This window comes from Seriola dumerili, unplaced genomic scaffold, assembly GCF_002260705.1.
Source record: "Seriola dumerili isolate Sdu_G_001 unplaced genomic scaffold, Sdu_1.0 BDQW01000024.1, whole genome shotgun sequence".
Lineage (NCBI taxonomy): Eukaryota > Metazoa > Chordata > Actinopteri > Carangiformes > Carangidae > Seriola > Seriola dumerili.
Genome location: NW_019174279.1, coordinates 1604593 through 1628222, shown reverse-complemented (window position 1 = coordinate 1628222; position 23630 = coordinate 1604593). Strand labels below are relative to the sequence as shown.

Sequence of the window (23630 nt, the reverse complement as noted above, 5' to 3'; positions counted from 1 at the left end):
TGCCTGTGTGAAGCCACTCATGGAAACTTTAAGACCACTACATATTATGTTATTTGTTTCCATATATCTTATTTCTCAGTATTCTTTATATTGATTTTCTAGATTTACTAGTCTGTTGTAGTATGTTGTTAATCATTCACAGGTCTGCTTTAAAATAACTCTTTGATTTAGAGGAGTCATGAGAAGATGTTCATATTTCTCTTGCAATAAAAATTGTAGTTTTTGAAGCATTACACATACTGTATATTATGAATTCTCCGCTGAGAATAAACTGCACTTTTCCTTGAGAGCTCGACTCTGAAAGTAGAATCCCTCGAGCTGAAGCCGGGGTGGCCTATTTTGAATCGACTGTCAAGCACCTGAACAGCGAGTTATCCGCCAGGTGTACAGTGTCCTTTGTGTAAAAGCTAACAGATCATCACTGGCTTGTGGAGATGATGACCTGGGTGGGTACCTCCTCCACCTCTCCTTAAAGTCGTACCCCTTTGTCATCCAGTGCTGAATAACACACTAGCACGTAGCCCTGACTGGGCCGTGCTGACTCCGCTCTCATGCACCTTACCAATGCTGCAGAGGCAGACACCAGCCAGTTCCTGCTGTTCTCTTTATACTGACAAAAGTATTATCTAGCCTTCATTTAAATAAAAGTGTAATTGTATTACATGATCAAGTACAATTGCGTAGAAATGTTCTAATTGGAGTCACTTTTCACATCATTTAAATGCATTTCATCAATTTGTGTTGTTCTTCTTATTGTAAATCTCCAGATACAACAGTATACATCCCCTCATTTGATGGCACATCTTATTTGGAGCTTCAGCCGCTTGCATTCCTTCTCCAGCCTTCTCTACCTGCTGCTGTCAAGGACACCACTGTTACTCTCTATTTGACAGTGAAAACAAGATCTGCACAGGGCACCATCCTCCACAGTGAGTACAATCTCTTCTTATTGCAAACGTTTAAAAGCACCCCAGCACTGTGAAAGCAAGTATAGATAAAGGCTGGAAAAAATATTCATATCTATACTTCTGTGCCCATTATGTTTTCTTATGGCCTTTTCCTTATGCATGTCCTTGTAAGTGCACAAGGGCTGTCATATTTTTTTTTTTATGGCATACAGTGCAAGCTATCATCTCCTAGTGCTTTAAATAATGATGTTTTTAGTGGCTAATATGTTGCTGCTGTGCCGTGTAAGAAGGATAAATGTGCATTTTAAAGAGGATTCTTGTCGGTATCTGCCATACTACAGACGTACAGTAGATTATACTGCGGAAGCTGTTTTAAAAGGTCCAACTATACTAGACTAATCTAAATCCTCTCTGGACCACATAAATGTGCAAAATATTTAAAGGGCAAAAAAAAAAAATTCTAAGCTGGCAATATCACTTTCATACAACATATTGAAAATATCCGAGTTGTACCTTTTTAATAAGAAGGTAATCCAGGCATTAGTGTAAATATTGATAAGCTGGAAATGCTCTGAGCTCCAATACCAGCCACTAAAGGTCACCATAGAAGACACCTGTGAACATGATGCATCATATTTTCTTTTATCAAACACGTTAATGTAAAGGAGTAATTCAGCATTTTCTGGTATTTGCTTTTTTGCCAGGAGAAGACTGATACCACTCTTATGTCAGCATGGTAAATATGAAACTACTGCCAGTTAGCTCATCTAAGCATAAAGACAGGTTCTGCTAGCTTTTATGGGGGGGGGGGGGGGGGGGGGGGGGGGGGGGGGGGTTTTTTTTTTTTGTATGCCGGAGCAGTGTTTTGGCAGGCCAGCAACGGACGACCCAGGCCAGCTGTCTCCAGTCTTTATGCTTAGCTAAGCTAACCAACTGCTGCCTGTATAGCTTCAAATTCGCCGTACAGACATGATCAATGTTCTCATCTCTTATTTCTTGACAAGAAAATAAATAAGCCTATTTCCCAAAATGTCAAACTATTATATATAATATTTGTTATTATCTGTGGATTAATGTTTTCAAAAATGTCCCTTCAACAAACTGTGATTGATTGGCGAAACAGATGCTCTGATCAAGATACTTTCAGTGCAGCTACAGTTGAATTTACTCGCAGAAAACAAATCTGTGCTGTAAAGCATTGTTGTGATGCAAGTCCCTCAGAAGATAAGGGCTGGTCTGTACTTTATAATGCTGTCTAGACATGTTATGAATAAGTAACATTTTCTTAACTGGAAAACTTGCCCTCTTGTAGCTGTTGTGCTTGTTATCCCTATTATTATTGCTCTAAACGTCCTCTGTTTTCAGCTCACTAATAATGCAGTAATGATACGTCACTGTGTGCTGTGTTCATCAGCGGCTAATTACATTGAGATGTTGAAAATATAAAACTGTTTCTGAGTGCTAAGAAAAAATAACAAAACACTGAATGAATAAAAAAAAAAATTATATTAATAAATATAATATAATAAATATTATAAATGTTAATTATCACTGAAGTGATATAAAGATGTTACACGAGCTGTAACCTAAAAGCAAACAAAGGGATGCTCAACTGAAGGCAAGAGCTGGGCGCTCACGTGGGGAGCGAGGACCGGGCTGACCCATTACATCAACCGTGAGCTCCACATTGTACGTCTGCCTCCTGCCTCTTTTGTTCCCACACCTGCACACACACACTCCCCTTTGTTACAGAAGGAGATTTGGATAGGTAGGCCAGGCAGCCACAGAGAAGACCCTCCATAACAATAGAGCATTGTTTTTTGAGGAGAGAGAGTCTGTAGATTTGTGGTATTTTTTTTTTTTTTTTTTTTTAGGGGCTGAAAAAGCTGAGCCATGAGAACTTTGTTCCATTTATCCAGCTTTATGAGTATTATATGTCTGTTCAAAATATGTATGCATATGTTAAAGTAGTGGTACCAGACGGCTGAGGGGTCAAGCCACTGCATGAATGCCTTGAGCTGTGGGTCCTCGATGATCAGACTGTGTGTCTCTGTGGACCGCCACTGCAGCTCCTCGCTCTAAAAAACTGCAGCCACCTTGATCTTGTGACGCTATTGCTGTCTCCTTGTGACACCGCAGCAACAACACGCATTGTGTGATGACCACAAGGCAATTCAGTCTGCCCAGTATAGACGGCAGGGACGTCACAACATTCAGGTTTCTGGTGTGACTCAGGTCAACCCCCTTATCTGTGGAATTGTCTAAAGGTTCGTGGCCTCTCATTTACATTTGCAGAGCTATTACACATTGCAGTACACCGCGGCGTTCACCCACACTTCCTCTCCTTTGATCAAAATGTGGATTTTCTGGCTCCAGTAACTGACAAAGTCTGGTGGTGAGCAGTAAGCTCGAATCTAGGTATAAAATACCCCTTACAAAAACCAAAAACATGCGATGATAGTGCGTGCAATTACAAGCAATTTCATTTTAATTCGTGGGATATAATGCTTATATAATATAATGAAGTAGGAAGAGCTGACCAAAAATAATTCTTCTCTGTTTGTAGATGCCATAAAAGTTAACTTAAAAGTTTTTGGTAGTCTTACTATAAAACTGTCTTGTGTTCCTTAGAGAAATAATAGCTTGACTTTTCTGTCTCCGAGATGACATTGGCCTCCCATGATGGCTAGTGTTCCACCAAAGACTTAAATCTTTGTATTTAAGTAGCTATTAATTAGTCAGCTCCCAGGCTCTAAATTAGTGCTTTTTATAAGGTTGGTGCACTTGAAAGGTCGACCAGCTAAGCCTGAAATATACAGACGAGTGACCAATTAGAGGAAAAACCAACACAAAGTGTCTTAGTGAGGTGTTGGGCCACCACAAGCTGCCAGAACAGCTTCAATGCACCTTGACATTGATACTGAAGTCTCTGAACTCTACTGGAGGGATGAACACCGTTCTTCCAAAAAATACTCCCTCATTAGGTGTTTTGATGATGGTGGTGGAGAGCTAGTGTCTGACACGTGGGTCCAAAAATCTCCCATAGATATTCAACTGGGTTGTGACCTGGTGAATGTGAAGGCCATAGCACATGATTCACATCATTTTCATCAGTGACCCCTTGTGCCCTATGGATGGGTGGCATAGTCGTCCTGGAAGAGACCACTCCCATCGGATAGAAATGTCTCAAAGGTGACGACTCAGAACAACGTTGTATTGATTTGCAGTGACCCTTCCCTCAAGTGGACTCAAACCAAACCAGCAAAATGTCCCTCACAGCATAACAGAGCCACCGGATCCCCTCACTGTAGGGATCAAGCATTCAGGCCTGTATCATTCTGTTGGTGTACGCCACACGTGCAGTCACCCACTTGTGGAGAAGATGGCGAAGGATGACTCACCTGACCATATCGTCTCCCCCCCCCCTCCCCCCCCCCACATCTTCCAGCTTCCAACATATCATTATCTTTGTAATAAGGGGTTTATGCACTGCAACCCTACTATAATTTCCCTCACTATGTAATTGTTGCCAGACTGTTCTTACTGACACGGTCTGATCACATGCTGCATTGACGTTCTCAGACACCTTTTGTTTTCACTTACATACCGCACTAACGCATGAGCATCACGGTCGTCAAATGTGCGCCGTCGACCACAATTTCCAACACTATTCACTGAGGTCTGTCCCACAGAGCTGAATGCAGATGTCACTTTAGTCACTGTTCCTATTGAAACACTGAGCCAGTTGAGCAGTCTTTGTAACTGAATCTCCTGCCATCCATGGCCCAACAATGAACCCTCCTTCAGAGTCCCTTAGATCTTTCCCTCTTGCCATCTTGATACAAAATCAGAACCATCCGGGCCTGCCCAGCATTTTCATACATCCATACAGGATGTTAACTGTGTATTTGTACCATGCAGCCTTTGTGGCCTTTGTGTGTGCATTTGTTATGTTATTTTATGTTATAAATTCTAAAATGTTCCCAATTCTTAAAAGATACAGTGTGTGTGTGTGTGTGTGTGTGTGTGTATTTGCGCGTGTGTGCGTGTGTGTGTGTGTGTTTGCACCAATCATTTGTTGTTGAATTCAGTGGTTTGAGTGTTGTAATAATTCTTCACATTCAATAATTATTTGAAACTGTCAAATGATAGTTTTGAGAAGAGAGGAGCAGAATAATTGCAAAGCAAAGCTTTTAGTACACTACCCTATTTTTGAATTACTGTTTGTTTTGGGATGTTTTTGGGAAAAAACAGCAAATTACATGAACAAACAGAATCCAGCTGTAGGGAGCTCAGGGTTGCTTTTCACTCATGACAGAAGGCTCTTCAGTAATTGACTATACCTGGATACTTTTACTATTGTCCAAAGCTATGCGCCTTACATGAAAGATATTTATAGACTTACAGAAGAAGCACAGACATCAGTATATATCTGTAATAGAAATATGTTTTGTATCATTATGTCTTGATTTAATTTGAATAGGGAAAATAAAAATCGGTTTGAATTAAATTTTGATTAAAAAAAAAAAATAGACAAATAAATGAATTCAAAATATTGACTGATCAAGGACAGATGAAAAACATCCGAGTGGAGCTAGCAAGAGGAAGATCTCTTTGGAAAAATGTCTGAAGTTAGTCATCAGATGTGATGCGGCAAGTGAATAAGATGGTGCCTGACGTCAGGCTAGCAAAATCATTTCACCTCCACCCTGTCGCAAGTTGCCTCGTATATCCTCTGCCATCATTTATCTGGCCGTGTTGATCTTAAGTCACTGCTTGTCTAAGCCGTCACGGATTTGCTCCGTGCATTAGTTTGGAAAATAATGACCGCTGTGTCAACGTGATGGTGTCTTCACTCCTAAGCAGCTTTCACCACACTCAAGATCGGATGCGAACACGACCGTGAATAATAAAACATTGTCATATTTTAATTTGGATAGTGCAATTAATTTGGTATCCGCCCTGTTCTTTATTCTGAATCATATTTACAATATTTCATTGCTGCAGCATGTGTAAGCCAGAAAGACTGTGAGCCTTGTCATGAAGAGAGATGAATGTTCAGAAAGCATACATAGAGGGCACAGTGCCTTTTATCTAGTAATGCTTCCTGGCTTATAGTGCACCATCTTTTTTTTTTTTTTTTTTTTTTTTTTTCACATCAGAGGATAGGAACTGAAAAGAAAACTCCAGAGATCAAACAGACAAAGTTAATCAGAAGAGAACCAAAAGACATGCATTGAGATGCAGAGAATATCTTCGCCAGACCTGCTCCTTATTCTCCGCTCCCCTTTTTACACCTCTCCCAAAAGCAAACACGTGAGTCTCCCCCTGGACTTCCGATTGTCAGCTCGAGAAAAGAAATACAAGGAGGTGGGGTGGGAGAGAGGGAGAGATAAAGAGAGAGAGAGACAGAGAGAGAGCATTGAGAGAGAACAGGTGACAGGCACTGACAAAAGGACGAACGCTCTGTTAGGCTTGGTGCAGAGTAACAGGGCCATGGGGACAGCGGGGGTGGGGGTGGGGTGGGGGGGGGGCAATATCACTACAGAAGAAAGATAGGAAAATAAAAGATGGGGCAACATTGACGTCTATAGTAAATAATATTTGTCAACAAATGAGTTATGGCGCTAAGTGGAAACAACTGGCTGGAAAAGGAGACAAAGGCGCATTGTTGCAGGGGGAAGTTGTGTCTGTGTGGTTTTCTTTGCTGCTGCTGGATTCATTAACTGCAGACAGTCTCCACTGAATCTGTGGTTTGGTAATAATGTAGACGATTATGTGCCAAGCATAATTATGGTTTTACTTGTCATTTATCCACACAAACATGCCTTTCTGGTTTTTTTTTTTTTGTTTTGTTTTGTTTTTTTTGGTGGTGAAAGGACTGTCTCTATTATTTCAAGGTATTTGAAAAGGTTCGATAAAATATCAGACATTTTTAGTTTAAATAAAAAATTGGGCACAATGATTGACAGGTATAGTATACGTACAGTGTATTTACTGTAATTTTGGCCACAGCGGCTTCGCATCCTGAGGCTCACACGTTTCAGTCTTTCCCACTGTTCAAGGTGACTTTTCCGACTGCAGCTCCTTTTCCTACCAGCATCACAAAACAAGTTGGAGAGCGTCGCTGCATAATCCTTCTTTTCTGAGAGTAAGCATCAAGTGAAAGTATTAAATATTGCATCTTTGCGTGTTTGTTACCTCAAGTAACATTTTGAGTTTTTTTCCTCCCAAGATAAGAAATGTATGCACGGCTAAAAACAGTCCCTGACAGTCATAATATTGTTGCAGTACACAGTGTTTGATGCATGTTTACATTACATTTTCAAGCTGTGCTGAAAAAAGCTCACATCTGTCACAGCAGAAAAGGGTTCTTAAAAATCTTTCTTAAACACATCTCAAACAGAAAATGATGGTGTCAGAAGTCATTGTTAGAGACATAGGAGACTGGATATAAAGCCTTGTTTCTTTGAATTAGCAGGGAACCACTATTCCCTCATTTCAAGCCAAGAACTAAAGACTTCTAACTTAAGAAGAGAATGAGAAATTTTCAGTAGCCCCGGTCTCTTCCCATCACAAGTCACAGTATATCCCGCCAAACATATGGTTTTAAAAAAGACAAATTACTACTTGTGACAGACAAAAGATGAGTAAAATAGAACATTGCAACAGGAGACACAGCACAGTGAAAACAAAACAAAAAAAAAAAACAACCAAAGAGACATTACAAATCAAAATAGTGAACATGATAACACCAGCATAAAAACACAATAGGTAGGTCTTCAGCTGGGACTTAAAACACCCCAGAGAGTTTGCTGACCTGACTCCCAGGGGGAGACCCACGACAGCAAACGAACAGTCCCCTCGTGTTTTCAGTCTTGAGCGAGGAACAAGCTGAGGCCCAGAGGAGCCTAGCAGAGGTATGAGGCATTATATATCGTTGATATACTGTGGAGCAAGATTATTCAAGGCCTTATAGATGAGGAGGGGGATCTTGAATTGAATCCTAAATTTAATCGGAAGCCAGTGTAGGGACATCAGAAGCGGGGTGATGAGAGAGCGATATGAGGTCGTAGTGAGTCATCTTTGCCGCAGAGTTTTTGGACTAACTGTAACCAGGGGTGATAGCGTCGTGGCTTAGGCAGGAATAATAAGGTGAATATTGAAATATCAGAAACTTCATTGTGGTCCTGACACATGTAGGAGGACATGGTATAGGAAAATAAAATGCATGCTCTCCAGCTGCCTCTCTGCCGATGCAGGACATTCAATCTGGCAAGCAAACTGGATTTACACACTCAGTGACGCCTGTTGTGTTTTGTCTTGTTTTTATTACAGTATTATAGAGGTGTTAAATTATGAGTTCATTGTCGTGCAATGCATTATATTCAAAGGAGTTTCTAATATTCTATATAATATATATAATATAGAATGCAGTCCAACACAACGCCACCTTTAAATATGACCTTGGTAATAAGCATGTAATTGAATTTACACATTTCCAGCAATGTCAATGTTGTATCAGATTGCATTAGATTGTATGGGCTAAGTGTAGTATTGCAAATTCATTCCAAGGGAAGTTAAATCTGCTTTACAAAAGAGCAAAGAACTTTCAGAGTCTACATACAGTATATGCAGATGCTGTATGCTAACAAATCAAATTAAACAGTCATGAAAACAATGCAAATTGACGCATGGGAGATGTTAACTTCCTTGTGTGTGATTTTTTTAAATCACTCGAGCATGTTTTAATGCACTGTCAGAGAACTCCAGCAGATGGAAGCATAAAATCTAAAAGCAGCTTCGTCAGCTTCTGTCCCAGATAACCTCAGAGTCCTGATGGCCTTGTGATGACATGCATGTCAGCGATGTACTGTGGAGCAAGGCCGTGCAGGGTTTTGCAGACATATGGTTACATTTTTATAATCTGCTCTAAAATCACCAGGAAGCCAATGCAGAGATCTTAGAGCTGGTGATCAGATGTCCTCTTCCTTGTTTAAACAGCCCATCATTTTTGAATAAGCCAGAGTCAACCCACTGTCATTTTAGGTAGAGCAAAGGAAATAGTTTATCAAGTGTTTTTTTTTTTTTTTGCATTTGCCCGTGACAAGACGCCTCTTCCATTGGATATATTCTCATAATAAAGCTGTTTTGGTAATGTTGCAAGGAAATGGAAGTTAGATGAGGATTTGTGTCCTGCTGCTGAGGCTTTGCACCATTAACACGAATTTGTGAAGCTGTTCAGTTGCAGGAACATGTTGGAAATCCATTTTTATGTCTCCAAGGGACGGGAAAGTGTACAAATAAGTATTGAGAGGAAAACTATCATAACAAACGTTGTGTCTCTGGACGGTGTGGCCCGCTGGCAGGTGACCAAGAATTGATCCCTGGAGAACTTCACATACGAAGTCAACCTTTATAGATATATAAAAGGGAAACTTTGTCACTTTACCTTTGCTGCAGGAAAATAACATTCAAAATACATCTATATATTTTCATCCAATTTTACCTCCACCAAATAACGCTGTGGCCCTACTGCTGCTATTTGTCAGGGGGGGGTAAGAGCTTTACCCTTCTGCAGAAAAAGGATGATGAAACGGTGGATTATCTGAGCAAGATACTCCTCCTGTGGTCAATTCAGCAACAGTGGTTGGTAACATGGCACTGTTAAGTGCACCCCTGTCGAGTCTTATGATAGGGAAGCCCTCCAAGTCAGCTTAGAAAATGCATTATCAGAGTGCAGCATATTAAGCTAAGCGTAGCCTCCCTCCGACAAAGAGATGGGGATTTTCTGGATGCCCCTCTTACCCCCAGAGGAATTGTTCAGAGCTTTCATATCAGTTGCCATGCAGCCTTGAAACAACAAGCTCAGCTTTTGCACCGTTTTCCTCTGGTGTCACCCATGCCTGTACTTCACGAGAGTTGGCACGCAAAGCCAAGCCTTTCGAACATTCGACGCAAGACCGTCCTTGCAGCCCCCACGCACCTCTGTCCGGGTCCCACCCCCAAGTGAGCTACACCGGCCCAGTTTCTGACAGCCCCGGCTGAATTATCATTGCGACAGTGAAATCCAGGGGGTCAACCCTGTTTGTGTTGCTCCTTCTCAATAGCTCCCTGTGGATTTGTGGTCCCTTCTCTCTCTCCCTCCCCCTCTCCCTTTCCCTCTAATTCGGTTGAAATGTGCCTTGTTGGAAACGCTGAAACATTTTAGGTCTCTCCAGCAGGCCACCATTCCTGTGCTGTCCTCTGCCCTGCAACCATGTCTTCCCTGACAGTGGCACAAGAGTGGCAGGCTCTCTCTCTCTATCTCTGTCTCCCTCAAAGAGCTGCATTCTTGTGCTGTCTGCCCTCTGCTCGTGTTTTCTTAGACAGCAGTGTGGGACTGGTGCGTGCACTCTCCCTGCACCTCCCTCATGAAGGCCCTAGTAGCTTCTGTGGGAGGATTAATTCTGCCGCTGTCTCTCGCTCCCCCACTGCAAAGTCTCAGTTGCAAGAGACTCTGTGTTAGCCTGGCATAGACTCCCATTGTGATATAATGTACTGGAGTCTGGGAAGTGGCCTATGTAATAATGGCGTCCTGTTTCAGAACAGAAACAGTTTCTGGTCTTAATCATGAGGCTGAGGTCATACTCCATGTGGTGAAGGTGGGAATAAACCCAAGGCTTTGCCACCATTTATCTTGTCTCATGACTGTCCTGCTAATGTTTTCACACACACAAAAAAATAAAAAATCACATACCTCCTTGGATGCACAGCAGTGGCTGAGCGTCATGGTTTCACGATTGGACCTGCAACATCACAAAGAGCCCCTGGAGACCTAGAGTGACCCATGCTGGTAGACATAAAAGCTGATGATGCTTTTACTAAGCTAGAGGATCTGACTGTTTCCTACAAGGTCGCAGGTGGAAGTATCCAGTGGAAAGTTCCTCTGACCCTCAGTGAGAACTGACAGAGATTCTCTAGACTGTTTCAAAGGTGCTCTTCCAGACCTTTGGATATTGTCTTTATCTGTTCTCCTGTTACTTTTTCACTTGGCTAAGACTGATTGACTTGTTTGCCATTTGGTCCATCCAAGCTGAAAGCTTTAAGAGGGAAGCAGAGTACTGTTGCATGCAGACAGAGCCGGTCCTTTAAGCCGTAGACAATTTAGAGTGTATGACATCTGGGGCATTTCAGTGTTATGAATTATTCTGAGAGGGAGGAAACATTTCACTGCTTGTGTCCTGTGTGTTTATTGGCATGTTATTTGGAGCACACAGCAATGTGAACTAGGCGCTTGCTAAACCCGTGTCTAAACAGAGGCATACCCATGGCATTTGTTGGCAGACAGGAACCCTCCCATGGATTGTCATGTGGTTATTGATCACAGCTAGTATGGCCTTGTGGTCAACACACTGACATTTATCAGGTTCTACTGGCTGGGTATTTCTAGCTTCCTCTGAGTCCTCAGAGTATCCTGAGAGTTAAGCCGGCCGTAATGTTATAAATATTGTAGCTGACATAATGTATTGAATGTTGTAATACAGAGAAAGAGACTCTTTACTAACTACACTTTCTTACAAATACAGCTCAGGAGCAGAACTTTGGGGATCGGTTCCTTCATGTGTTCCTTCAAGATGGAGCTCCTGTTGCTAAACTTGGGTGCGGTGGCGGCCATGTTTTGAATGCAGCAGCAGAGCAGAACATCAACAACAACAGATGGATGCCAATCACAATCCGGTAAGATCTCCTTATTTCCTCTGAATTCCCTAATATTCTAATGCCAAATTCATTATCTCCGGCTTACAAATAACAGCTTTTCTAATAAGTATTGTGATTTTAAAAAAAAACAAAAAAAAAACAGAGGTAATAGCTTTGGTTTCATTAATGTAGGACATGCAGAAGCACCGAGCTCCAACACAGCATTTGGCACCATAATTAATCCACCAAAGGGAGATGCTATCAACACTAAAATGGCCAGGTGATCTCTCCACCATGACAATCCACTATCACAAAAGCCCATAAAACTAATTATTGTAAAACATGAAAGTGATGATGTTCAAAGAAAGAACACAAAGAAATCTGCATCACCAGCTGAATATCAACACAGTAGCAGCAGTAGAATGACAAAATTTCACTTTTCTTCACTTTGTTTTCCAAAATAAAGCGAAACAAAAGGGGAGGTAATATAAAAACGTAGTCATTAATGAAATAAAAATGTGAAAATTGACTTATTTAAATGCTCCAAGCCCCATGCAGTGAGCAGCGCTCCTTTCTTTTATTATGTTCAATGGGATTTTTACACAAGGTCGCATGTCAGGGTCTCTTTGATAAACCCTGTGACAGCTCCCTGTCCAGTAGCTGTCCACATCAGCGCTGATCAGAGAATTGATTCCACAGTAATACAGAATTGCAATGAAAGCTCACTCCATCAGACAAATCCCAACTTTAATGCCCTGGATGGATCTCTGCGCACCTCAACAACTGTGCAGTGCCTGACATGTGTCAAAATGTCAAAGTCACATAAACAAAGAAAACTTGTCTTGGTCTGATGACTACTAACAGGAAGCTGTCTCCTTCAGAAAACAGACACTGCGATCACATATTCAGTTTGTCTGATGAAATGTTCATCATGCTGCAATAAATCGATAAACTTACCTTCTGTTTTCCCCATTACATGGATATATTCTAAATAACAACTATAGCGTGTACTGCACAGCTTGCTGTAACTTACACACTGTCAGAATGTGACCATGCAAAAAACATACAGAAATATCTGTTAGCATCAATGGCATCTTTTAGATCACATTAGTTCACAGAGAGATTTAACGTCATTAACCTTTGATGTTCAGTCTGCCGATAAAATTGGCCATTTCAGCAAATGGCTGTTGAGCGTTTTCCTGTAAGTGGCTGAGACTGTCTAATCTCGACTTAACACAGCAGGCAGCAGAACTTCCACCTCCAGAATGGCCCTGTAGTTTTCCTTACCCACTCAGAAATTGTTCTGATCTAGTAAAAGTTGCACTGCACATAGTGAGATAAGTGTTTACTTCAAATAAAAGTTCTTGCGTACATGCTTCTGTAGAGCAAACTTTGCTCAACGACCCCATCAGTGTAACCATGACACTGCATGCCAGGGTTATTAAAGTTGAATGTCAAGAGTCAAATGCAAACCTGCACAATTCATTTCAACATGTACATACTGTAACTTTAAATTACATTTAGTAGTACAACTATATTCATATACCATTTTAAATCCTAGTTACCATTAAAAAGCTTTGATTTAACCCTGTTAAAACAATTACAAAATGTATAATAATTGGATGCATTGCATTGAATGTACAGTACGCCATGATACAAAAATCCAGCATAACAGAATACAACACAGTAAGTAAAAGCATTTCTCTTGAGCCTGCAGAGCAGAGCAGTGACAAAGCTGCGATCAGTTGGTGCTAGCTTAGTTAGATAACAACGTAATAATCAAAAGCAATTACTTCTGCCAACTTTCCATGCTTGTCATTAGATTTAGCAATTTAATTCGTAAGGCTCCTCCCTGGATCAAATTGTTCCTTAAAAGCCACAATTAAACAAACGCAGCTCCTCTTTTGAATTATCAGGGGAAAACAGTCGACTCCTAAGTATTTAGAAAACGAATCGGTACCAAATGTTGAACCTGATCCACACACATTTGCATTTGCACTAGTTGCTTGTCTCATCCAAATAGGTCTGATCACAATGCTTCCCCATGCGCAGCTGATCTTCAGTCTCTGAAGTGCACACACAAGGCTTACAACTCAGGCACAGTGGGGCAGAGTGAGCCAGTGGGAGAAATGAGAGAGGCGCTGCTGCTGAGCTCTGCCTCTATTTATTCTTGATCGCTTCAGCAATTTCATTCATATGCAAATGAGCGCATGACATCATCTAGTCATGTTTGAGCAGTGAATACCTACTTTCCTTGGATGATAGTTGGCAGCGGTGAATACAGCTGCGGCAACTTGCTGCCGTCAGCATCTATGCATTCGCAGGGCAGTGGTTGTATTTGGCCATAAATAATCCCAGCTCCATTGACCAAATAGGGAAAATCCAAATTGCTTGAAGTCACTGTAACACATACTCCTCTCCCTCTTTTTTTTTTTTCTCATCTTTTTTTCCTCTTCCAGCACTCTCTCATTTTCAACCCACCAATCTCACAGTCATTGTCATCAACAGTCAAGCACTGTTGTATACACATGCACACACACACACACACACATCAGGGAAAGAAAACATTTTCCTTTTGCTTTCACACTAATACAATCACCGCTTTGACTTGCTCATGTAATACACCTAGCCGGCTGCTATTTTTCCACTGATGCAGCATTGTCGACGCAAAGAGATGTTATGCAGCCTCTTTTCAACTCACACTGCCGTACCGTGAGAAAATATGGCTCTTCACTTTCTTGATGCTTATCCATGCTGGGGCTTTTATGCGCTGTAGTTTTGATAATGACATAATTGCTGCGCCGAGTAGTGATGAGGATGAGAACCAAACAACACATTAAACAATGTGGATGGTTTATTTCATTGACATTAAAAGCCCTCCAGTGGGTGGTCACACAGCTGTTGCTGCTCCTCAAATGTTTTCACTCCACATTGTTTTCCCCACAGTCTGAACAAAATTTCCGTAATAGATCTCAATAAATTAACATTAAAGCCAGTCAACGAGTTTTTAGTTTCCTTGACCCGCCCATATTTGCAATTCTCTCGACGCCACAGAGGACCGCTGCTCAACAGTCCAACACCATTTCATCTCGCTAATCTTCCCCAACAAAGGAATGAGAAAAACATTGTGAATATTCAGTCAACAATTTAGCAGCCTGTTGTGACAGTAAACATAATTGAATGAATCACGTTCGCCTTTTATAGAGCGGCTTTTGTAGAGCAACAACTGCACTACAACCATCAGAACAATCCAGACAGGTTTGCCATACACAGGAAACACACTGTGTAGACCTCTCTTTAAAGATGAGCATAGAGCAGCTTGCATTTGATTTACTTTCACTTTATAAACCGCAGTCTGTGTAGAAACAGCATGTCTGGTTTGAGGAATATTACAGCTTGTTTATATTCAGGCAGACTGTGTAATGGTGTTATGGTACATGAGTGTTTTCTATTGAAAGAGTGCATAATAGACAAAATTGACAGTAGATAGGAGGCACATATACTGTAACATTACCATAACAGAAACTTTAAAGTGTGTTTTCTGCTTCTGCAAATATTTAATTTAATTTTTTTTTTTTTTTTTTTTTTTTTTTTTTTTTTTTTTTACAATTGAATCTACAAAGCATTTGTAGCACTCCGGTATAAAGTACACTGTAAAGTTGGTAAGACAAAAGGCCAGTAGTGGAAAGCCTTGCACTGCCGTATAATTTCACAAAGGGGAGTGTGCAGGGGAAAAGCTGTGTCATTTTTCATTTGGGTAGGACATGTTTGTTGTTGGCTTGGGTTTTGATGTTGGGAAGTTTCCCTTTGGGGATGTTCGGGGCAATACTGCGACGATTAAAGTTTGAGACCGTCAGACTCCAAATGCTCCCCAGGTCATTTCTGAGGCTGTGTACATTATTGGCTGAATCCCGTTGTGCTTAGCATTCAGTGTTGGAGTAATTTTCATTCACACACAGTCAAAGATCAACAAGTATGACACGTAGCATTCTGCAGCATCACATTTCTTCCCTTGTCACAAGTGAACTCAGAGTCCCTGGCAGATACGATTATTCAAATTTATGCCACTTTTGTGGCTGCCCCCCCTCCCCCCCTCCAGTCAAAGGAATGGGAGTAGTGTCGCAAACCTCAAATATGGTTCTGACTTACTGGGAATATTCTTTTTCATGACAGAAGATTTTGTGTCTAGCTAGAGTTTTGATGTTAGTGTTGATGTTTTTATGGACTGTCACATTATTATCTGTTTGAAATGAACTAAATATTCCGTTTCACCGGGAGCCATGCATGAATATTTGGCCATCACAGCTGTAATTTTCTCACAATTTTCCCCAACTTCTTTGTTGGATGCTGTGAAAATGTCAATGTAACGCTCGATCAAAGAAAGTAAAACACCCAGAATAGCTCGCTTGCATGCTTGTTTGGTGATGGGATAGCATATTGTTGGATGTCTCTTTGTAATTCTGACTTGATTTTCTTCTAGCTTGACTTATGTCTGATAACGTGATTCAAAAATACTCTCGCTCAAACACACGTTCACCACCACTGTTTACTGTTTGTAAAGGTACTTTGGACAATTCGGGGTTCATTGTCTTGCTTAAGGACACATGAACATGTAGACGGGATGAATCAGGGAACAGTCAACCAAATCTATAACTAATGGATGACTGATGAAACTTTATTCCATATTCCACCTTTTATTCCATATAGAGCAAGTTCCAAAAACACTGGGTCCTGCAATCCCTATAATGCATCTCAATAATGACTTTCGTTCGACCCTTGCTGTCTGGTTTAAAGCCCATGTCTTTCAGCTACCACCAAGTTCATAACTCTGGCTTTCTGTTGAAAATTTAAAGTGTGTTGCCCTTCTGAACTCTGTTATTTACTCAGACGTCAGAAGTCTTTATGTGTTTTTGTATGTGACCTTATTATGTAAAATTACAGTGAGCTTAAATAGAAATTCAGTATTCCAAAAGTATTTCCAGTAAAACCAACACAGATATTCTTTCAGTCCTGCCATTCCTCTCCGGCCAAATCTGTCTTCTTATACACTTGTAGCCTGTGATTTCACATAGGCTACGAATTTTTGAGTCACCCAGCCTCCCCTCCCTCAAATCTCACCCAAATCTCCTGAAGCAATGTGTTCCTGCTTTAAAAGCTGCTCACAGCACAGGACAACACATCTAGGAAACTGAAACCACTAGTAGTGTGAGCAATGCATTAATAAGTAATATGTTGCTGTTGCTGTTGTTTTTCACACTAATATGATAAAAGTAAATTTCAGTGATCAGTTATTGAGCTGATGAACATGCTCGTACGTTTTTGCGTGGAATTCGAACAGTTATTTCACGATCCTTATAAAACTTATATTTGAGTCTATTCTCTGACCGTTGAATATTGTTTTGATGTAAAAATACACATGCGGGTGTGAAATGTTGCCTAGCAACAGCTGCTGTAAGAGGAAGAAAACAGACGAGTGCTGTGAGAAGAAAAGAACTTCAAAATAATACCACAATTCAGAATGCCTGAGGAGTTCTTTGAATTAACGTCACAAACATCAGAGGCTCAACGTTCTGAATTCAACTTCTGTCCAGGTTCCGCCCGTTCACCTCTATCATCTCGCTCCTCAACGCGCTTGCTAATAAAGAACTAAGACAGTTGTTTATGCCCGTATATCTGCTGTGCATTATGGTACACACATGTATTTAGGGATACAGGTATCTTAAAAGTAAAATAATCGCAGCTGTAATTAATGTTTATCTGAGCAATGGGCAAAGCAATCCCTGTGCAATTTGGAAAAGTAATTAGTAAACGGTGATTGATTACTTTTTCTGAAACTACGCTAACAGTGGACAGAACCAATCCTGAGCACTTTCCCACTGGGTTTTAATTGCTGGAGGATTAATGGGGAAACAACATTTATTTTGGGGAGGTGCCATGCCACATGTGCAGCAGGGTGAAGAGTGAGCTCTTAATATTGAGCCTTTTGTTTTTAAATCCACATCCTCTTGTCAAAATGCCAAATCTGCGACCACGCGTGTTTATCAATCACACTGTATTCAGCAATCTATTGACGAGCACTGCCATAAAAGATTCATTGAAGAAGCAACCAGCAGCCCTGCCTGCTCACTTTGAATTTCTTGCATGAAGCCCCACAATGCCAAGAGGCTTGCTGTGTGCTGTCTAATTGTATTGGTGGAGATATAATGATAGAACACAGGCTCCCCAAATTAATTGAGGCTTGCCAGTCACAGCACAAATTATGCAGCAAATGCTGCAGTGCTTCGTGTGAGAAAGTCACTGCACCAGAGCCAGAGCAGGCATTACTGTCAATGTAGGTGTAGATTATGGTGTGATACAGGGCTTGTTGCACTTAAGGAAAAACCAACAAACAGATCCGTCCTGACATCTTGTGCAGTAGTTGTGCTGTAGTAAGATGTGACAATTCAGAATGCTACATCATTCTTAAGCATATGGGGGTTTGTTTTCTCTCTCCTCGCTCATATCTGATGTGTAGCCTGCTGTGCTAAAAAAGCATATTTAAGTAACAGGTGGCATTCACCTTCCTTTACATGTAATATATGTGACCCATTTACATTCTATTTGCTCAAAGGTATGAAACTCAACTGAGCATATTCTCTATATGCATTACTAATAGACTCTTGACTCTGAATCACTAAATGAGTCACAAATCATAAACTCACCACTACCATGTTCCACATTATCATTTGCTTTTTGTACAAATCTGAATTATGATTAGAATAATAAGCCATAAAGAAAAGTGACATCTTGCCTATCAGCCACTGAGAACTGTTGCAAGGGCACCAGCGCAGTGCGTGATGTTTTACTGCCATCTGTTGCCAATACTTTCAGATGTTTTATGCAATAGTAATATTTTAATGATGATCCTCCCTCATTATTAATTTCCTGCAGGGAACTGTGAAGGAGGCACGTTCAAATAGGATTGTAAAGACAAACACCCACCATCAGGTTTAACAAATACCTTTGTGTAAAGGTGCTGTGCTGAAAATATTTGCCAAGGTCCCTTAACATTGCAGGTAATATTTCAGTGGCGATCCTCGAGAAAGTTGCACTAATGCAGTTGCAGTGAATTAGTCACACACCAGACACAGTCTAAATGAGGATGTTAGAGATGACAAATCACTTATGATTAGAGCATTAGCCAGATGAAGAAATGCATAAATGATGAGTGAGTAAGTAAAAATGATCACAGCCATATTGTGGTTTTTTGTGTGTTTGGAGAAAATGAAATATTTATATGTTTTTGTTTGTTTACCTCAAAGTGGGAATTCGCTATTGTTAGTCCTGTGAGACCCAGCAGTGAGTGGCGCACAGGGAGCCCAGGAAGAAATTGCATTGTGCTTTATCTCTGCGTTAGACAAACCCCAGCTTCTTTTTCCTTCTGATTCACTTATATGTTTGTTTGTGTAATAGAATCCATTGTGGTTCTGTTTTTTATATGTCTGTGTGTGTGGTAGTGATGATGGTGATGAGGGGCTGTGGGGCATATTCCCAGCCATCTAACTCCTAGACCAAGTAAAGTAGACGTACAGTAGTCATCTTTATAAATAGTCATCTTTGCCTTAGAGCTGGACCAATGTAAATTAGCCTGGTGGAGCATTCAATGTGCTCACGAGAGTTCATCAAGTAACATCATCCTGTTTGCCTAGTGAGCATGCTCTCTATGTCTCGCAGGGCCAGTCTTTGCAGCATTATCAGGCCAAATAAAAAGCTACTCTGCTAAGCGCCAAAATATGCCTCAAATGCCTTCGGCAACAGAGTTGTGCTACGATATTTGTGATGTTTTGTGCCTCGCTAATGTTCGTTTTTGTTACACAAAGACATAGATCTTCACATTTAATCATTTCAGTCTTTTCATCAGGATCCCGTTTATATTCTTGTGTCTTGTAAATAAACAGTGGGGCGATGTAGTTTTCTGAAATCACTCACTGATCACGTACTGTTATGCTAATGTCGGGAAAATGACCTCTGAAACGCGGCGGGCACCCCAAGGATGGAGATGGATGTCTTCTCTGGACATTAGGCTGCATTTGTCGTTCGCAGCCTTAAATGTGCCTTAATTCATCAGCGCGCGTGTGTGCGTGTATACAAAAAGGCTCGCGTGATTTCCATACCTGTAATTAGTCTTACCTGAAGTTGTATGCATGTGATTGCCTCAGGGAGACGTCCTGGAAGGCTGTTTCAAATTAGCAGGAGGCCAATTGGCCTGATTGTTTCCATCTGGCTATTAAAACAGACATTGGAGGGGTTTTATTCCTCAACAACAGAGGCACGACCACAAAAAACAGACTGACGATTTTTTTTTTTTTTTGCAGAATCTGATTTGCAGATAAGCAACGTGATTACTTGTGTTACATGTTTACAGGCAAACAATGAATAAACCTATGGGACAAAAGGGCATTATGTAGATTACTCCTAACAGAGCCGTGTTTACGTGTGTGGTGTAGAGTGTACAACCTTTTGCATAATGTTCAGCCCCGTAAAGAAGCCGCTATTGTATATCGCCTGTATAAAGCCGGTGATGAATTGGAAAGAGGGAATCGCTTGACTTTGCCAAAGCTGGAAGATGACACAAGTAGACCAGCTACTTAACATTATGGCTGCAACATTAATGACTACTACAATTGTATATTTCCCCTGAGAGACACAGAGGGTCAAATGATAAAATTGTCTTCCTTCTCATTAGGTTTATAATGTATATCTAGTTTGTGCCCTCGTTTCTATCATTAATTAATCCTGAATGACATAATTAGCACTTAAACCCATCATCATGTTTTTTTGTTGATTTGTTATATTATAATATAATATAATATCATCATCATCATTATTATTGTCATTATTAGCATTATATGAAATAGTAATGCATATAATACACTATAACAGGTTCTGACAGGTTATCTCAGTCTGTGCTTATCTTTATTTTAGTGAATTTACAGGCATTATTATGTGCATAACATATCTGCTGAGAAACGCAACAACTTAAAGTATATCACCGCAGCACTGAGCAGAAACCTATTTCTGGTCTGATTATTTAAATCCAGCTGTGGAAGCCATTCCCTATTTCTGTTGTCTCTCTTGGGTTTGAGCTGGAGCTTTGTATTCAAACGCACCATTGCCTCCAGCCGAATCTACCAGTGCATAAAGTTTCTCATAAAAACAGTGTGTAATGTATACGTGGTCATAGATAGGCAGTTTATAGTATAGTCTCAGTGGCCACATTAGCAGCTCCATTACTGTGACTGCTCTGTCTGTCCGTCTCAACATCGGAATAGTTTTCATGCTTTGCTGGATTCATTGTGTTTCAGATATCAGATTGTGGAGAGCACCCTTTCTAACTAACCCCGGCCCCCTCTCTGTTCTCTCTCAACAGATACAATCTGCCTGTTGGCAAACAAGGGGGGTCATGTATGATTGAAATAGCTGCAGATAATGGCACAGCCCAGCGTCTCGAGGAGTACGTGTCACCTGCCGTGTCAGAGGTAAGCTGACCTGCCTGCAGTCAAATCAACCCTTTGTGCAGCCATTATCTCAAATTAGCATTTCTAATCCATAATTATGTCTTTGGTATCTCCTTTCTTTTGCAATACAGTTTACCTTAGACATATTGGAATGTTAATTAAAACACTAACATAATTCAGCATATATGACCTTACCCTATAAGGTTTAGGTCATATATGGGTATATATCGAGATAATGTATGTTGTGATTCGGCGCTATACAATGAACGTAATGCATCATGCTGTGTCGGTGGGGGTTGCATTAAGCACTTATGAGACATGAAATAATAATGAGTGTTATGAAAATAACATGAAAATAATCCAGGGATTCCAGTTTGAGTAATAGCTCCACAGGTTCAAAGGCTTATCCGGTTCCAAATCACTGCACAGCAGTTAATTGTATTAAGAGGAAAGATTCTTCGGCTCTGGAAAAGTTAGAACAGCCGCATCCATTCTTTATCTTTTGTCATGGCGATCTTGCCGGATGATGTCGTGTTACGTTCTGGCAAAAGTTGAGGAAGCGTCAACCTTTTTTCTTTTTTTCTTTTTCTTTTTTTTTTTTTTTTTTTTTTTTGTTGTATGACCCTGTCTTATTTTTCCAGAGCCCCCCCCCAGTGTGTTAACAGTCAAATGAAGTGGCCTCAGTCAAATGAATGACAGGCTTACATTTTTCTGTCTGAATGCAGCCTAAAGCACAAATATTTAGCAGCATTTAGAGTCCAACAATAATGTATTTGTGCCAAATATGCAGGTCTTTGAACTATAGTACCACACAGCGACCACAGCAATTCAAAATATGGCTTTCGTTCAATTCAGGAAACTGAAATATCTTGTAAATTATATTGTTTTGGTGTTGGTACTGATAATTTGGTATGTCAGCAATATTAAATAATATCAAAGGATACTGTAAATAATGTTAATTGGTTGGTCGGTTTATATGAGCGAAAAGCCCCAAACTTAATCAAATGTAAAACTCATGGCAGCAACATCATGAGTAGATAAACTGTATGTTATCAAAGCCAGCTGAGCACATTGTTTTTAACTAACAGCAGTTACTTTATGAATGAGGAACGGGAGCTCCCATTAAAAACATGTGCACCTGTTACATTATTTGCCAAGATGACACTTTGCAAGCATGTAAGTAGCACTAAGCTAGTTCTCACTTGTTAATCACAGGCTGGTCTTTTCACTCTGGCTCATTAATTTGATTAACAACACCTATATTTGTTATTAAATTAATAATTTTGTTTTCCTCTTTCAAAGACGCAGAGAGAGGCTCAACCTTCCCACAGGCTCAACATGCCTCCCCCTCCCTCAGTGTGATTTATGGTCTTCTAATTTGAGATGCCAAGATGTTTTTTTTTGTTTGTTTTTTTTTTTCTTAATAACACATTCATGACACAAGTATCTTTGCTACGTTTATATTGCACACTGGTTGCCGGTTAACCTTCACCATGGTTATTAAAGACTAATGTATCACCAAGATTTTAAAGATATTGTGAATGAATGGGTTTTGATTTTAAATTGTGCGTGTCAAATTGAACTAAATGAGAGCTGGCATGCAATAGTTGGGCTTTGAGCTAATTTCATTAAAATTACATGAAGTAAGAAAAGCAGAAAACTTGCATGTTGGAATAGAGGAATAGCCCTAGCTCCTAGCTACTAGACAACAGGCCAGCCCTGCTGTCAAGGGTTACTGAGAGTCTAAGGATAGAGTACAGATTGTAAAGCCCTGTGAGGCACATTTGTGATGTGAGGCTATATGAATATAATTAAGTGACTTGACATTGTGAATCCACAGAGGGACTTGACAGGGGTTAAAACCAACATGGCCTGGCTACGGACCTTGGAGAGGTCATGAAGTTAGTGACTGTCAGTCTCTAGTCTAGTCTGTAGACTGAGGCTCATCGGGCAATTTAGCAGATGTCAATGCACTACTACTACTACTACTCGCAAACATTACCAAAATAGTTTGGCAGATGTCGATTTAATATAGAAATGCTGAACTGCAAAGTCACTAAAACAAGTCATAGCCAGTATTATTTTGATTTAAATACAAAATAGTTTTAAATTCTGTCTTAAATCTAATCTAATCTTATCTAATAATGTATATGAAGAATGTGTGGACATATAATAATGGAAATATTGACTAATGCTGCCTTCAAATAGAGCTCAGAAATCAGCGTAGGGCACAGGATAACTCAGTGATATGAGTCCACTTACAAAGTCATGAATATTACATCAGTGGGTCTTTCAAATGGACTCTTCTCATAAACATGGTAAACACTCTTGAAGGCATCATAAAGTTATTCCATATCAGTCCATCATCATCATGCAGCCTGAGTGGCTCATAGCTGTTTGTATCACATAAAATATGGCTCAGCTCATTGTAAAAGTATCCAACCACAGCTGCTCATTTCATTTGAATCTTCAGCTTTGTTAAAGATACTTTTAGGCACCCTCACACGTTCCTGTGAACCCTGCCATCCGTGTCTTTTTTTTTTAT

At 40.4% G+C, this 23630-nt stretch overlaps 1 protein-coding gene across 1 annotated transcript in view; it reads left to right on the top strand.

Moving 5' to 3' along the window:
- Positions 1-23630, top strand: part of eys (eyes shut homolog (Drosophila)) — a 158397-nt gene that overhangs the window by 96059 nt on the left and 38708 nt on the right. The window contains exons 35-37 of the mRNA XM_022762293.1: positions 768-929; positions 11477-11627; positions 20998-21106. Coding sequence (XP_022618014.1) covers positions 768-929; positions 11477-11627; positions 20998-21106 — 422 coding nt within the window. The remainder of the gene's footprint in view (positions 1-767; positions 930-11476; positions 11628-20997; positions 21107-23630) is intronic.